Source organism: Notothenia rossii (assembly GCF_949606895.1).
Source record: "Notothenia rossii genome assembly, chromosome: 10".
NCBI lineage: Eukaryota > Metazoa > Chordata > Actinopteri > Perciformes > Nototheniidae > Notothenia > Notothenia rossii.
In genome coordinates this window covers 14546416-14562444 of record NC_136908.1, presented here as the reverse complement: position 1 = coordinate 14562444, position 16029 = coordinate 14546416, and the positions used below count along the sequence as shown (strand labels likewise).

The following is a 16029-nucleotide window of genomic DNA, read 5'->3' as shown; positions in this document are numbered from 1 at the left end:
TCTGAGCTATAGCGCTCCTTAAATATGTTGCCCGCCATGAAAGCTTACATTTCATACGGTTGTTATGTACAACACACGTGCAGAACAAACGAGACTTTTAACTCAAACATCTTTTGTATGTAGCGAGTCTATGAAAATGGCCACTTCACCTGATGTCCTAGCACTGTGTTGACAAGTTCCCTTTTGTGCTCCTTCCCCAGATGATGGAAAACTTTCCTTTGATGAATTCAAATCCTACTTCTCTGACGGAGTCTTGACAGCTGAAGAGTTGCAGGAGCTCTTCCACACGATTGACACTCACAACACAGAGTAAGTACATTCTTTTGCTTTTTTATATTCTTACTTTATTCCATAGAGGTCAGAAGTGAGTTGTGAATAATGGAGGAGATGTAGAAGGTGATGCAGTTTGGATTGAATAGAACTTGGCAGCTTTACGACATTTGGATGGCAAAGTGACTTTCTTCTTATGTTGCTTTTAATTATGTCCAACTATCGTGTTGAGGCCACTAGCTGTCAGAGGGAACGGTGGATTTATGGAGCCCACATGAGCTGGAGGAACACATCAAGTGTTTATTAACAAATTAAAATAGTTAAAATGGTTACGTTTAGTTATAAGACCTTTATATATTGTATTCATATTTCTACTCGTTCACAAAAAGCTTCTACCTTTTTGATTTGTATAAAGATGAGTAGATCTTTCACACAATATTAAACTGGATGTGAAAAATGACATCAATAGTTTTTCTGTCTTTATTGAATGCAAGTATTCAGGTATCAAGTTTATTCAATGAAATCACAATCCGCACACAGACATGTTGAGCTGTGGTCCGAAATTGTTGTTACATTGAGAATGAATACTTTGTTTAAGAAGTTAGTTGAAAGACGATCCAAATCAGGATGAGACTTTCCAGCGTTAATGTCATCGAGGCCTGACATATGGATGGAAGTGATGTCTTCTTCATGGAGGATGTGATATGGCGGACATTACATTTCCTCAACACAGACGTAACTTCTTGCTCAGATAAGGTCATTGTATTTCCCATTTGCAGGTTAAAGATTAAACAAAACTATTACATAAAAAGGCAGTTCATCTAGACAAAGATTTAACTTTCAATTGATCAAATCTACTAATATCCTTCTTCAATATTGTTGAAAAAAGATTGTTCTGTGTTCATGTCCCTTCTTAATAGAAATCAATCAATGTGACATCAACAACAATCGTTTTGTCTGCAAATCCAGCATTGTTCGGCTCCCTCTTCGCCATGCGCTGAAGGTGAAGCTGGAGCCGTCGCTGCCATTCGTTCTCCTGAAGGATGGAGCTACACTTCAGGACATTTACCCTTTGAAACGTGATAAAGGCACAGTACCAACAATTGAGTATTTTGATTAGGCCTGGCTCAAGCCAGTCCAGAACTAGGGAGGATAATATGTTTAATATAAATTGCACAGAAAAGAGTTTACCTCTTTTAACAATGTATGCACAAAAAGAGTATATGAACAACGGGTTAAACCCCCTATTTTTAATGCATGTATTTAGTCATCTTAACCCATGGTAGGCCATCAGCAAGCTAACTGGTATTGTGTCATGAAACATAGGTATTGTTACTTTTCTAGAGGAGTCTCCATGTACAATTGTATTTTTGCCAGCAATGTGTTATAGTTGTAGAACATCTTTTTAAAGAAACAGTTTAATGGAATGCACGTATTGGCTCTTCAGCAGAAACTTTGATAAGGAGAAGGATTTTTATGAAAGTTGCATTTCAAACCATACTGTGCTACTTGAATAAAAACTCAAACAATAGATGTATTTCAATGTGTAACAACATCTAACAGAAACGTGTTAGTTCACTTTAAACAGGTGAGTTTATGTTTAAATAGTTTAAACTGAAAATAAACTTAATTTAAAATCATGACTGATCTGTTTGAAGATAAAATAGGGAATGCAATTTAAAAAAAAAAAATTATTTAGCCTTTATTTATACAGGTGTAAAATCTCATTGAGACACAAGGTCTCATTTTCAAGAGAGACCTGTTCAGTGGTAACACTGCCACACAAAGTTACAGACAGACAGGACACTAAACACAGAGGCAACACTAAAATACATAATCGTAAAAAAAGTAGTCATTGAAATCCAATGTAATACAACACACTGCATGGTCGTACACAGAAAAACGACATTTGCATGTTTGCATTCAGACAAAGCAGAAGAGCTTAACCACTGGGCTCTTTCAAACATGTTTTTGATTAATTAAAATTAAAGCTGTTTTAACTTTTAAAACATTTAATTTAATTTTGTGCCATCCAAGCACCCTCCTTATAGAACATTTCTCTGAGTTCTGAGAGGAAGGATTAAAGACATATCTTAGATGATGATCTGATGATGTTGCAGAAGCAGGCAGTGAATTATTAATGGAGAGGAAACGCAGTCTTTATAAACTTTCAACGTTTCATTCTCTCCTTGCAAAGCACTGTTTAACTTTTTCAAAGAGTAACAGATTCAACACACCTTTAGTAAATACAGACAATTATTTAGTATATACACCCTAAAACGTATATTCATTAAATAATATTGATGAAAGTCAAACAAACCCTTTTTATTATCATACTGCTACTGTTCAGCACCGCAGACGGATGTGGCCGATACTAAGTGGCTCAATGCTTCTCTGATAAAAGCATAAAGTTCATATTTTATTCTAAATTAAACTTAGTTACATTATCCATTACTCTTATCTTACTCTATCTTGGTTTGCAAGGACTCTCTTTGCCTAACCCATTACCTCCGCCCTTTTTTCATACATATGTCAGACTTAAAGATAACTGTCATGATGATGTGAATACAAAGATCATTGAGTTGCATTATGGGAATGAGGTTGCCTTGACGATGACTGAAATATATGAAACTCAAGACTCTGTGTATGTTATTTCTTTCTACAATACATACACGTTGAAACTAAAAGGTGTGACTTGAGCCGAACAATATGTCCTTACTCTAAAAAACGCAATTTAAATGTGTCCGATGACACATTTAAGTGAATTAGGTTAAGTTAATTGAGTTAATTAGAAGTTAAACAAGATTACACCTTAACATCCAGAGGGGTTTGTTCAAAGGCCACGTATAAACCCTAAATTGTCCAAGGTGGAGTAATATTGGCTCACTTCACACCTTCCTTTCATGGGAAATTGCCAAATTGTATTGAACGTATCCTCATTGGAATAATTAAACAGTGTTTAAATGAACTCTTTAAGCCACAGCTGAAGGTTTATAAAGACTGCGTTTTCTTCTCCCTCCATCACTCACTACCTTCTTCCGCAAAGACAACATCATCAGATAATCCTCACAACAAAGGTAAGACTTCCCTCTCAGCATTGCATCAAATTATTATTCTTAATTATACTAGGAATTTTCTTCCAAAAGATAACTTTATTTTAAGGGTTCTTGGATGTCAATCAATTGAAAATATTGTATTGAAAAGTGAAAAAGTAAAATTGAAAGCATTTCCAATTTTAATGAATTAAAAACGTGTTTGAATCAGCCCAGTGTATGGAAGTAAATCTGTTCCATCTGAAAAATTATGCATTGAAATTATGTATCTGGATCTTTTGCCTCTGAATTCCATTGTTCGAAAACGCATTGTTTTCACCTTTTTTGTGAAATTGTGAAAATGAGTTGTAGAAAATTCGAACAATGAATTTCAGAGGCAAAAAATTCCGATTCATAATTATTAAGCGCTTGAAAGACAATGGCTTTTTAATTTCTAAATCAAATGGAACATATTGACTTCCATACCAGTGTTAAGGCTCTTCAGAGTATCTGAATGCAAGTGTTTTCTGCGACCACGCAGTGTGTTGTATTTACTTTCCTATTTTATATTTAAACAGATGGCATCAGTTATTCATCTTGGTGTGCTCTTGCTTATCAGTGGACTGGTGTTGGTAAGTAAAAGATTATATAATATATATATATATATACAGAATATTATTATGATTTCTTCATCATATATTTACAACACTAAACACTCTCCCTGTCATTGTTTAGTGTTTTTAAACCATTTGTAAATTAAATAAACATTGTTAATTTTCAGTTTATAATATGGTTGAAAAGCAATGGCCGGAGAATTTATTAGATTTAAAAATTAAATATAAACTCACCTGCTGAAAGTAAACGAAAATTGTTCTTTTGCTGTTTACAGATGACATCTGCAGGTCAATACAAACGTTTTCCTTTTTATTGTTTTTATAATTCAGTTCAACGTAAATAAGTATTTATAATGCACGCCTGAATCATTTTACAGTGTTGTTGTAATGTGAGGTGATAAAACATAACAATTTGAGAGAGGGTTTTCTTGGAGAAAAAAAAAGGCATTTTATTTATAGCTTTCAACAGAAAACATTATTTCACAGAAACATTACACCCTCTCTCTTTCCAGTCACATTTATAGCAGATTGCCCACCTTCCCAATTCAACCTCATGGTCATGACTCTGGAATCAGAGTGAACAGTTAAACACAAGAATAAACATTGTTTTCTACATCTAACAAAATCCTCATGGCCTAAATCAATTCATGAACTTGCACAAAATTGTTGTGAAGTTAATTGGCCAACAATAAATCACACCTCATCGACCAATTACTTCCCAAACTCCACCTAATCATACCACACTATAAAATGAGTATTTTGGACTCAAGGTGGCTTCCAGGATTGAACACTTTAATTATTTAATTAAAATCATGATTTTGTGTCTTCTTTTTTTAATAGAAAAGTTAATTTAAGTGCTTAGTATATTTATTTGCCTATATAACTTCATATTATAAACTTTGAAGAAAAGAACAATGCCTACCTTTCCTTATAAAAAATGTGTTTAGCCAAATGTTAGTGAGGGAGTGTATGCTTCCTCACATTCGCCTTCTTCCTCACTTCCAAAGTCTTAGAGCGATGCAGAGGTGATGTCGACATTAAGAGTTAATATTATCATTCATGGCAAGAAATAAAATCCTCCCTCCACCTTTCTTTCTTTCCACTCAGCTTCTGTTCATGTCTCCCTCTTTAGGTCTCCGTGGCAGACGTTGAAGAGCAGGAATTCTTGAAATCTGTAATTTTATCAAACATCGTAAGCATCACATATGGTGCCTGGATCGGAGGCTATGATGCTGTCATGGTGAGTGACTTTACAGATAGATGTGGTTAGTGTTTATAATTATATCTTCTGAGTGTTAAACATTAACAGCTGGAGGATTTAAAGTCAGCCCTTGTGCTCCCCACTGCCACATTGGGGCAATATAAATACATTTATTGATTAAGGTTTGGTAGCATAATCCCACATTTTAAAACTGGTTTGTTTGCATTTTCTATTGAGTTTAATAGTGACTTGCTTTGTTTGTTTTAGCGCAAAATGGATGAGGATTCCATACCTATTTTCATATACTGAGAATGATTGACATACATCATGGATTAACCTTACATACTGTACATGTTTTTGTGAACACATTGATGAATCAGGTTACCTTGCTTAAATCGTTTTTTGTACTCTGGTTTGGTAAACTCACTAGTTTCCCACTCCTAATACCACAGCTGTTATCTCCTGTTACTCACGCGGAGTTCCTGCTCAGTTTGACTTATGCTCTGGGAACAAGTACAGTTTGGTTGTCTTAATACCTAAGAAGCTTGAGCTCTGTCTTTTGAAAACCTTTTGCAGGAGGACAATTGGAAGTTGAGCGACGGCTCTGCCTTCACCTTTGCCGCCTGGGGTGCTGGGGAACCAAACGATGCTAATGGAGAAAACTGCATGGAGATGCATAGGCCTACTGGTACACAATTATTATTGTTGTTGTTGACAGATTGATTGAAAACAAAATCTTTGTCCAGATGAACTGCATTTGAATGTTTTTGTATCTAATCTTTGACTTCCATTTGCTAACAGATGGGAAATACAATGACCTTGTCTGTGATAATTCAATAGCTTACATCTGTGCTCAAGACATGTAATGATGTCCGCCATATCACATCCTTCCTGCTGAGGACATCACTTCCACCGAGATGTCAGGCCGCGATGACATTAACGCTGAAGAGTTTAGAATTTAAGTGAATTTGGATCCACTTTGAATTAACTCTGTAAAATCATTTATTTAAGACAATTACCAGTCTTGAGATTGTTATTGTTTATTTAATAAACTTTACAGGTGGAATTGAAAGTAAAATATAAAACACTTGCATTCAATAAAAACAAAAAATATAACTGATCTTTTGTATTCATTTCTCATATCCTGTATATAAGTCCATGTTAATAGTGTGTACACATAGCCAGCTAGAAGGTTAACAAAAGAGGACTAAAAGTTCACAGCCAGCTTAAAGTTATCACTCTGTGTTAACATAATAACTTTAAGTCAGCTTAGACTTGTGGGGGAAACTTCTGAAGCAATTGGAAACAGGACTCAGAGAGACACGAGGAGAGCTGGAACTTTGATGGCAAACACTGGCGGTTTATTTGGAGCTTCGGCCGGAGAATTCACAAGACATGTCACGGGCCACGAGTTGACCACACGGTAAAGATGCCACAATCAATTCTGAAGAACTCTACCCCAGACCCATGTATTTAGCTAGTTCAGAGAGAATAATCAATATTGTGCATAACAAGATAGAATCATAACACCTCTATCAGCTGACGCCAACAGGCAGGAAACTCCCACTGGAGGGAATTTGGGGATTTTAGCCTTTGCAGACCATTTACATGCACCAAATAAAGCAGAATTGGTCCCCTCAAAGAAACTGCTTCCAATGTATTGCTACACAAAATTGTTTTTTCCAATGGTACTAATTAAAGTACAGTAAGTATACTTAACTAGAAACAGAATCAACTAAAGTTACATTTTTCTGTTTTTCTCGAGTCACTAGGTTCACGTCAGTCAAGCTTAAATTTCATAATTGAACCCAATCTTCTCTACAGTGACGGATGAAGAAATTGTCTTGGTATATTTTGCTGTATGAGATGCTGCTCAGGTGATGTTGAAGCAATAATGTTGCAAACCAACAAGTAAATAGGTGAATCAAGAAACTAAAACTCACTTACCAATTTCCCAGTTGATGCACTTTAGTGGGCAAAACTTGTATTATTACAACAAACACAGGAAAGTTATCCTGGCAGAAAAAGTCTATGGTATTTAATTGAATGAATATCACCACTGATTGAAAGTGTCTGCAGTCAAAGAGAATAAGATATTACATTGGTACATTGCAACGGTTCATTATCCATAAAAGCATTTGTGAATTATGAGAGTATCTGTCATTTATGTGTCAAACAAACAAGAGTTGTTAACAATGATGGCGCTATATAACTGTTTCATTATGTCAACAGCATAATTAGATGCACAAGCAGACAGTATGATATTTGCATCTAGAGCTGAACTTAAATTGGACCAAAGCAAACATTTGGGTTCCTCTGTGTTCATCTGACAGATAGTAAAGGTGTTAGGAAGTGGGACTTGAATCCTTTATTGATCAACGGATGTGTCAATAAGCTGTGAGGTCTTTCTGGTAGCAATTTAAGTTCAGCTGAAGGCGCTCATAATATATGGTTTGCTTGTGCAGTGCACCTAATTATGCTGTTGAGATAATGAACTCTATATATAGCACCGTCACTGTTAACTCTTCTCAGGTTGCTTTATTCTTCAAATAAATACAAAAGCAAATACATTTCATGTAGTTTAAATTCAGTTTAATTTGTGCAGGAAACGTGTTTAATTGCACTTTCACAAGAGGAATAGCAGAACTCTATAACCAGGGGTGTGCATAACTGGTACGCAGGTACGCATGCGCGGCAGCAATCTGAAATGCGGACTGTCATTTGTGTCACAAAGCGCATTTGCGTAGGCCTACTTGTGAAGCTTTTCCAGAAGGCGGTTAGATCACCGGACGACAGAGTCGGTCTCCGTGTGCACAGACAGGGCTGCTGTTAACGTCGGTCTGGACAACGGAATTGTGCCAAAACTACGCCATCTGGCTGCTGAGGGAGACTCCCCCCCCCCCCCCTTCACTGGAGAACTGCGCTAAAACAGCTGATCACAACGTTCACGCTTTGTGGTCAAGTACTCCACTAGCCCCCCCCCCCCGTCGACTTTACTGAAGTACTCCACGAGCACCGGTCTGTTTGGTCTGATTGATCGAGTAAATCCCCAGCCTCCTTCACTGTAACAAGGAATAACGTGTTTCTTGAATCAAGCTGTGGACAATATTTCAATTGTTTTAGCTATTTTCTTTATTTCTGTGTATTACTTATACACTTTCATGCATGAACGTTCATCACAAACATTTCTGAAGGCTTTCCTGTGAGAGATTCACTGTCTGGACCACCAGCCAACAAAAAGCAACGTATTGATTTAATTATTCATGATTCATGTTTGACTTGGTCCCGTTTGTCATCATTCAATCATTCACCAAATCATAGACTGTTGAGAAAAAACAGTTATTAAAGGGCCGAAAATGTATTAATGTCACCTCTGTTAACCTTGGAAACGTTGACATGTGAGGAATTCTCTTTATTAAAATATCTCTCATTATTTCTCTCTGCAGCAATGTGGACACCGATGAGCTCTGTGGTAAGTTGATTTATTACCTATATAATAACTTTAAATATCAGTTATAATCTGCACGGTTATAGTTTTTTCTTGCGTTGCCTCACAGTGAGAAGCAGCAAAGACACAAATGCTATTTGACATTTTTCCCAGCGTAAAATAAGAAGCATGTAAGATGTCACATGACCAAACCCCCACAGGCTGCATGACTGAGGTGTCACTGCTGCTTCAGCAAAACACCTACAGCCCTGTCCTAGCCATTTAACTCACAAAATGTTTCTTTTTTTGTTTTTTTCTTGCGTGAAGAGTATTTCTCCCAGCACCTCGGTGAATATGAGAATGTTCTCGGTGCCTTAGAAGACCTGAATATGTGCATACTGAAGGCCATGGACAAGACAAAGAAGGTATGATGATAAAAATGAAAGATAAACTTGCTTTTCTAATTTCTTTATGTCACTGTAGTAATAATAGTTGTATTAATTTATAATCAAGTATCTTCCAGACATACAATGTCGATTTTTTTAATTGGCACGTATCCCCGTGTATGTATACTAAAGTTAAGCTGCTCACAAAATATACAAAGTTATATAAGGTACCTGCATTTATCTCATAATAATGCATACTTCCCATTTAAAGTCTACCTTTAAAAAGTTTTTTAAAAAGAGCTATGTAAATGTCAATGGAGCAGAGGCAAATCTATAGTGTTAATAGAAGAGTATAGGTGTTAGAACGGGGTACAAAATACTGGACTCAAATGCGACGACTCATATTTGAATGAGAAAAAAAAAAAAAAAAGTTTTAACAAAAAATCACTCTAGCGAGGAAAAAACAAAACTTCTTGATTCCAAACAAACAAAACTCTCCTCTCTGGTTTTAACGCTGGGTCTCTGGACATAGAAGCACACTGAAACAAGACGAACTGACACAAGACAAAGAGAGACAAGGACTATTTAAACATGAGGGAATTGGGAACAGGCAGACGCTGACGATGGCGGAAAAACACCCAAAGTGAGGAAGTAACAGGACCTGAAAAGAAACACAAGAGGTAAGTACAAAATAAAACAGGAAATGGGAAAACGAGACATGACATGAGACATGGGGACTTGACTAGAGATGACAGACATAAAATAGACAGACAAGACGTGAAGTAACAAGAAAACCTGACTCTACATAGAAACCTGACTAGACTTGGAATTACATACCTGACTAAACATGAAATGACAGACATAAAACAAACACCACTAACACAATTGACGAGACACCACAATAGATTTTAAACCTAGACAAATATAAGTCAGAATTGCAATGGGCAATTATTTATTTCTAACTTGTGTTTGTGTATATAATGGGAGGTTTGAATTTAAGTTTTAAACGTCCAAAAGTTGTCAAGATTTTTCACTAAAAGCCGAGATTGGTGATGGCTCTAACAAAACTAAGGGCTTCAAAGTCATCCTTAGGTTTCAGATGACTATGAATGTGTGTTTAATGTTTCATGGCATATCATCAAATATTTGTTGGGATATTTGAGTTCTCACCAAAGTGGTGGATTTACTGATCTGCATTGACATCCCTTAGCTACCGTGGCTAAAAATAAAAGCAGTGCACCATCAGTAAAGCTTCATTGTGCACAATGCAAGTAAATGAGTGAACTTTGATAAATGTTAATCTTAAATGTTTCGATCTGTTTTGATTTGATATGATTCGGAAAAAAAGTGTGTTAAGTTTGTGTAAATCAAAAGAAAATGCTACTTGCATCCGTTAAGATCTAATAATACGTTCTCATATCTGTACATTTATACTAATTTAAATCCCTGTGACACACAACCACACTGCTAAGAAGTAAACATCACACTGACATCTCATGCAGTGCACATAATGATAATGTTTGATTTTCTCAGTGAGGCTTAAACTCCATGCTGCAAATGTCTCCCAGCATGATCCTCTGCTTCCTCTGATCTCCCATTAGTCAGATTTCCATTACAGAGCAAAAAAGGACAAGCCAGGGCTCATTCATGCTACTCAGTAACCCCCGAGAACAAAACATGTTATGATTATGTTTGTGCTCGAAGCCAACGTAGATGAGGTTACCATAGAAAGCCTGCTTTTGATCGTGATTTGGAAAAAGCTTGAGGTCGTTCTGATCTTACTGTAGAGATGTAGACGAGTACCTTTTTAGATGATCCAAAAGGAGAGGGAAGGGATGACTAAGGCAAGCAGACAGAGATGAAGGTGAGGGTCAGACATAAAAGAGGACTGAAAGGAAATATGATGAGGAGAAGATATGAGGATGATAAAGAGAGGTGGCTTATTATTTCTGCAGGGAGAGGCTCTTTTTCTTTCCACCACTCCTCAGTATCTCATCTGACACATATGACACATGTTGTGAATCTCAAATGGCCACTCATATCTGCACTTAAGCAGACACGTCTCACTGTGGCTACTTCAGACACAGAGTGGGAGTCAACCCGTTCATTTGCTGATGGTTTTTCTTCATTAGCAAAAAGAGAGGTAACACAATATGGCATCCAACTTCAACATCTACAAACTGTGGGTCAAAAGATAAATGGCAACAGCAGATAATGACACCTAATTGAACTAGGAAAGACAGCAGTGAGCGGAGATCAAAACAAATTGTATCAAATAAAACAGGATTTCAAGAGACACACTTACGTATACATGAAGTTACCATTACTATAAATGAGATTCCTTTAAATAACTAAAAGAGAGAGAGAGCAGATCTCTCTGGAAAGGTTCGTGTTGGACCTTCAGCATCACTGTAGTGAAACACATGTGCATTCATTTCTGCAAAGGAAATGAAACATTGATAGTTTTGTAATCCTTTTTGCAATCTTTCATAAAGACCTCAACTATTGCCAAAATGAAATTGCACCTCAAATCATGTTCTGTTCTCAGAGAAAATAGAAGAGAGTTGGAAGTGAGTCAGCACGGAGAGGAAGCGGAGAAACGGCAGCCGCCACATGAAAATGTATTGTTAGGTTATGTCGTTTGAAAAAAATACTTTGCACCTTACTGTGGACTTTTAAAAGTCTTAGTTCAGCCGTGATGAAGTGCACAGGAAACAGCCAGTCCCACAAATTCGGTTTTTACCATCCACGCACTCTGCAAGCTCACATGAATCAAATTACTCTGCACAAATTGGACAGAAGTGAGGAAATATTGACCAAGGCAATAAGTCTGAAATCAAATTACAACATAGTCAACACACACTCCGCGTATGTCCCCCCGTTCTGTCATAAAACAATAAGTGACAGAAGGAATGTATGAACTTCATTTCTCCATTAGCAATTATTGGCTAGCGAGGAGGAGAACAGATGCTGCATTAAAAAGGCTCCAGCATCTCTGTTGAACTGTGTGTGAATGAGTGGATGTCAGGCTGTGGATGTGTGTGTGCATCTGTGAGTTCTTCCTCCTCTTTTTGCATTGGAGAGAGAATTGATGTGAGCTTATTTATGTACGTGCTGATGTGGTGAAGGATTGTGAGTGTGCTTTGGTGTCATCAAACATCCGTGCACATGTCCGGAGGAGCTGGAACAAGTTTGCGCCTCTAAATCAAAGCCAGGCACGTAAATGTATCTTTGCTGAGACACTCGGGGTTTAATTTTGCACAGATATTCCTGCCAAAGCTATTTACATGCTTTCTATACACCACCTCCCTCATTGTTCCACTCCAAACCATAGGAGATCTCAGGTCTTTATCAGCTGCTGTTCTTACAAGTCCCAGTTTATTTGAGTATAAAGCAAAAATAGATACAATAACATAATTACAGCAAACACTGTGCTTGCACCAAACAAACATCTGTATTGATGAGTTTGTTGTTTCTCAATAGTTGAAGGTGGTTTCTGCCAACTGTAGCTTAATTTACCAACTGACCATGCTAGCATTAGCTTGATATGCCCATTTTTAAGTAGGGGCAATGCTAACGGGTTATTCATCATCACAAAAAGATATAGCAAGAATAAAAACATTTAATAAATATACAGTATATACAAGATAGTAAACATTATTAAGGGTTAAAAGAGGAACACAAGTAAAGTAAACAGATGTATTGAATTATTCATGGTGATATAAAGTGGCATTTTTATGTTTAAAAAAGATTACACAATATATTTCTATCTAAGAATTGTCATACAATATATATGTTTAGATGTTGGAGGGAAGATAGAAGACCCAAAACAGACCTGAATATTTAACAGACATTCATCAGGTGGTCAAAAACACAACTCAAAGGCCATTTAGCACAAAATGTGAGGTTTGTGAGACTGGGTGAATTTATTGGATTATAGTCCTGATTAAAGTGTTATTTGAGCAGCATCACACTGCCTCCAACAATTAAATAATGTTACCTTTTGTACAACTAGAGATGAAAGATCAGAGATCAGGGCAAAGGCAAAAACATCAGGCAGACCTTAAGCTGTTTAAAAAGACTGTGTGAGGGAGACACACACACACACACACACACACACACACACACACACACACACACACAAACACCCACACAAAAAGATCACAGGAGGGAACCTGTGCTCCATGGCAGACAGGAGACTGACCTTTTCCATTTTGTCGTGAATGTCACTGAGTGAATGTGCGTTTATGTGTGTGCGTGAGTGTGTGTGTGTTCGTGCTTGCATGTGTGCGTGCGTGCATGTGTGTGTGCGTGTTTGCGTGCGTGATAGTCATAATGTCAGGGGACCAAACAATACCGCGTTTTCTTCTATGCAGCTCTGCAGAAACTAACGATTTTGTGTATTTTTTATCGAGTTGCAGTTAATAATTCTCTGCACACACTGTTGAGTCTTTGGTCTGGTGTGCTGTTGGAAAAGACAGATGGGAGAAAACCTCATGTATCTAATGATCTGCTCAGTATTCTGGAGAGCCACTCTCTCGCAGAAAGAATCAAGAAGCTGTAATGAATGTGTGTGTATGTGTTTGAGTGTGTGTGTCTGTCCTATTCATTGTACTTTTAAAGACAAAGTAATTACCAAAAGCACTGAATTATATTTATTTTCCCTTCTTTCTTTCTCTCACACACATAATCATATTCAATCATTAATATATTTATAATCCAACTTCCATTAGCATTATCTCAGTCATTGTTAGTCGAGTGTACAAATGGTCACTGTGCTCAAAATGTTGGAGCAGGTGCTGCGTGCAAACAGCAGAATGTGTCGTACGGAGCATTGTTCCCTCTCCTTTGATTTGATCCAAAACATCACTCACACCTCCTGCTCCAGTCCGGGCATTACTAATGACGCCTCTCCAAAATGTCATTCTTTTTGATTTTTTTCCCATCAGATTTCTGAACAAACACAACAGATGACAAATGAACCATGATTTCCAAAATGACACATTGTGCCTTGGACTGAAATGATCGGTACAGGGGAAATTATGTGGCTTTGATTGAAGTGAAAAACATTTTCACCATAGAACGTGTCAACAGGTTGTCCACCAACACAGATAGCTGTTTGCACCAATCACAAACATAACTCTACACAATAATGTCATGTAATTATGGTAATTATATCTACCCTTCAATTAGTGCATTCAAATTTGCATCTGGGTCTGAAAATAATTGTTTTCCTGCTCAAAATACGATGGAATATTTGCTCATATGATTATATTTTCTAGTTTTTAGTTCCTATTTTATGGTATTTGTTAGAAAAATAGCACACGTCACCGGCTTGGTCTTCAATATCAGGATACATCCTTGTAAGAATGGAAGTAGTCATCACACACAGAGGTTGCGTGCAAATAGTTCCCAGAACAGTGTCCTTGACATGCCTATATACAAGAGAGGGCGTTACAATCACAATATGCAGAATACCGGTTCATAGCAGTATTCTGACATTAGTTCATATTAGCTAAGGCCTGCGTAAGCAATAAACATGACAGTCATATGCCTATCTCCATAGAGGCTGAATCATCATGTTAATCGTTGTCACATAGCTCCATAGAGGCAGAATCATCATGTTAATCGTGGTCACATAGCTATCATATGCCTAAAACAGTGTGTCCTGACGCTCTTCTAGGTAATCACACATCCTGTTACTTACACAGCTACGTAGGGCCTTTGTTATGTGCTACTCTGATATTAGAAGAGTACATTCAGTATTTTCCCAACAGTATTTCTTACAGGGGAACTGCACTTTCAAATAGTGGTGGATTTACTTATCATGATGATATTATATGAGTCAGGGTTATCTTGAAATGTCTTTGATTACTTCTGGGCACCTAAAGGATGAGCACATTTCAGCCTATATTGTACCTAATTTGGACCAATCTTTTTCCAACATGTTATTTGTAAATCCCCAACCTTTATGAAAGTGCAGCACTAGTGTATATCGCCTGAATAACCCTTTAGAGCAGGGTTGTCAAACTCAAATACACAGTGGGCCAAAATAAAAATATTGAGTACTAGTCGAGGGCCGGACTGGTTCAATGTTTATTGCAAAACTTATTGAAATGAACTTATTGCACATATTAAACCTGGAACTAACAAAGCTTAAATTATTGCCTATAAAACAACATTAAACATTAAATAATCAGCTGCATTTATTTCTTATGGCTCTATTTCTTATGATTACATTTTTCCACTGGCCAACAACAGCTTCAACAAAACTATTTCCCTCAAAGAAAAAAACAAACATGCCCTGTTGTCGCAAGAAAAGAAGAGCAGAAGGAAACATCCATGTAAACTCAGCTTGCTGCTCTGTGATGCTAGTTCAAGCAGATACTTGGCATCTCATCTCGGGTGCAAGATCATCAATGTTTGGGCTCAGTCTCTGAGCTGAGGAAATATTCAGGATTGAGTGAAGGTGTGCGTGCAATACACCGGAGGGCCAGATCTAATAGTAATTAAAGATTATCTTGCGGGCCAAAATTAAATCCACCAAGGGCCTGATTTGGCCCCCGGGCCTTGACTTTGACACATGTGCTTTAAAGCAATGCGATCATCATTATTATATATCAGTTTAACACATTTGTTTGAGATTATTAGCTACAATTTTAAGGTTGACACACACACAACTATGAGTCAATAATAATAATTAGTCTAATGTCTGTATGGAGTCAAATGAATTTTTACTGAATATTATGCACTCATTAATAGCTCCCCACTCTGCTTGCATGTACATTTTGAGCTGTCATCATCTTCCCTATTGAACCTGCATTGTACTTCTGTCTTCTTTTATCTATTTAAAGTGATCAAACACTATATAAGAGGCAGGTTTCAGCTGATAAGAGACTGCAGATTGTTCCTGTCTCCTCTTTTCTCCTCTCCTGCTGCTTATGTAATATTTCCTAGCTGACAGATCTGCTTGGCATCTTCTAATTAGCAGAGGAGGTCTGGGCATTGAGTGACTTTTGATTGCATGTGAAACATCTTTTCTTTTTATCATTCCTCCCACTCTGATTCCTCCACCTCCTTTTCTTCTCCTAATCGACAG

At 37.1% G+C, this 16029-nt stretch overlaps 2 protein-coding genes across 2 annotated transcripts in view; both read left to right on the top strand.

Moving 5' to 3' along the window:
* The window catches only part of necab1 (N-terminal EF-hand calcium binding protein 1), a 34716-nt gene that overhangs the window by 5594 nt on the left and 13093 nt on the right, over positions 1-16029 (top strand). Inside the window, exons 3-5 of the mRNA XM_079653524.1 lie at positions 201-309; positions 8564-8589; positions 8872-8969. Of these exons, the coding sequence (XP_079509650.1) occupies positions 201-309; positions 8564-8589; positions 8872-8969 (233 nt within the window). The remainder of the gene's footprint in view (positions 1-200; positions 310-8563; positions 8590-8871; positions 8970-16029) is intronic.
* On the top strand, positions 3328-8554 carry LOC307021413 (alpha-N-acetylgalactosamine-specific lectin-like). The gene is made up of 4 exons (XM_079653525.1): positions 3328-3934; positions 5049-5156; positions 5694-5805; positions 5919-8554. Exons 1-4 carry the CDS (start codon positions 3881-3883, stop codon positions 5981-5983), a joined length of 339 nt encoding a protein of 112 aa, XP_079509651.1. The 5' UTR covers positions 3328-3880; the 3' UTR covers positions 5984-8554.

What these genes read in the sequence shown, in the direction of transcription:
- LOC307021413 (XM_079653525.1), top strand. Translation starts at nt 3,881, where the DNA reads ATGGCATCAGTTATTCATCTTGGTGTGCTCTTGCTTATCAGTGGACTG. An exon ending in TTATCAGTGGACTGGTGTTG is followed by an intron (nt 3,935 to 5,048) that starts GTAAGTAAAAGA and finishes CTCCCTCTTTAG; the next exon opens with GTCTCCGTGGCAGACGTTGA. An exon ending in GAGGCTATGATGCTGTCATG is followed by an intron (nt 5,157 to 5,693) that starts GTGAGTGACTTT and finishes AACCTTTTGCAG; the next exon opens with GAGGACAATTGGAAGTTGAG.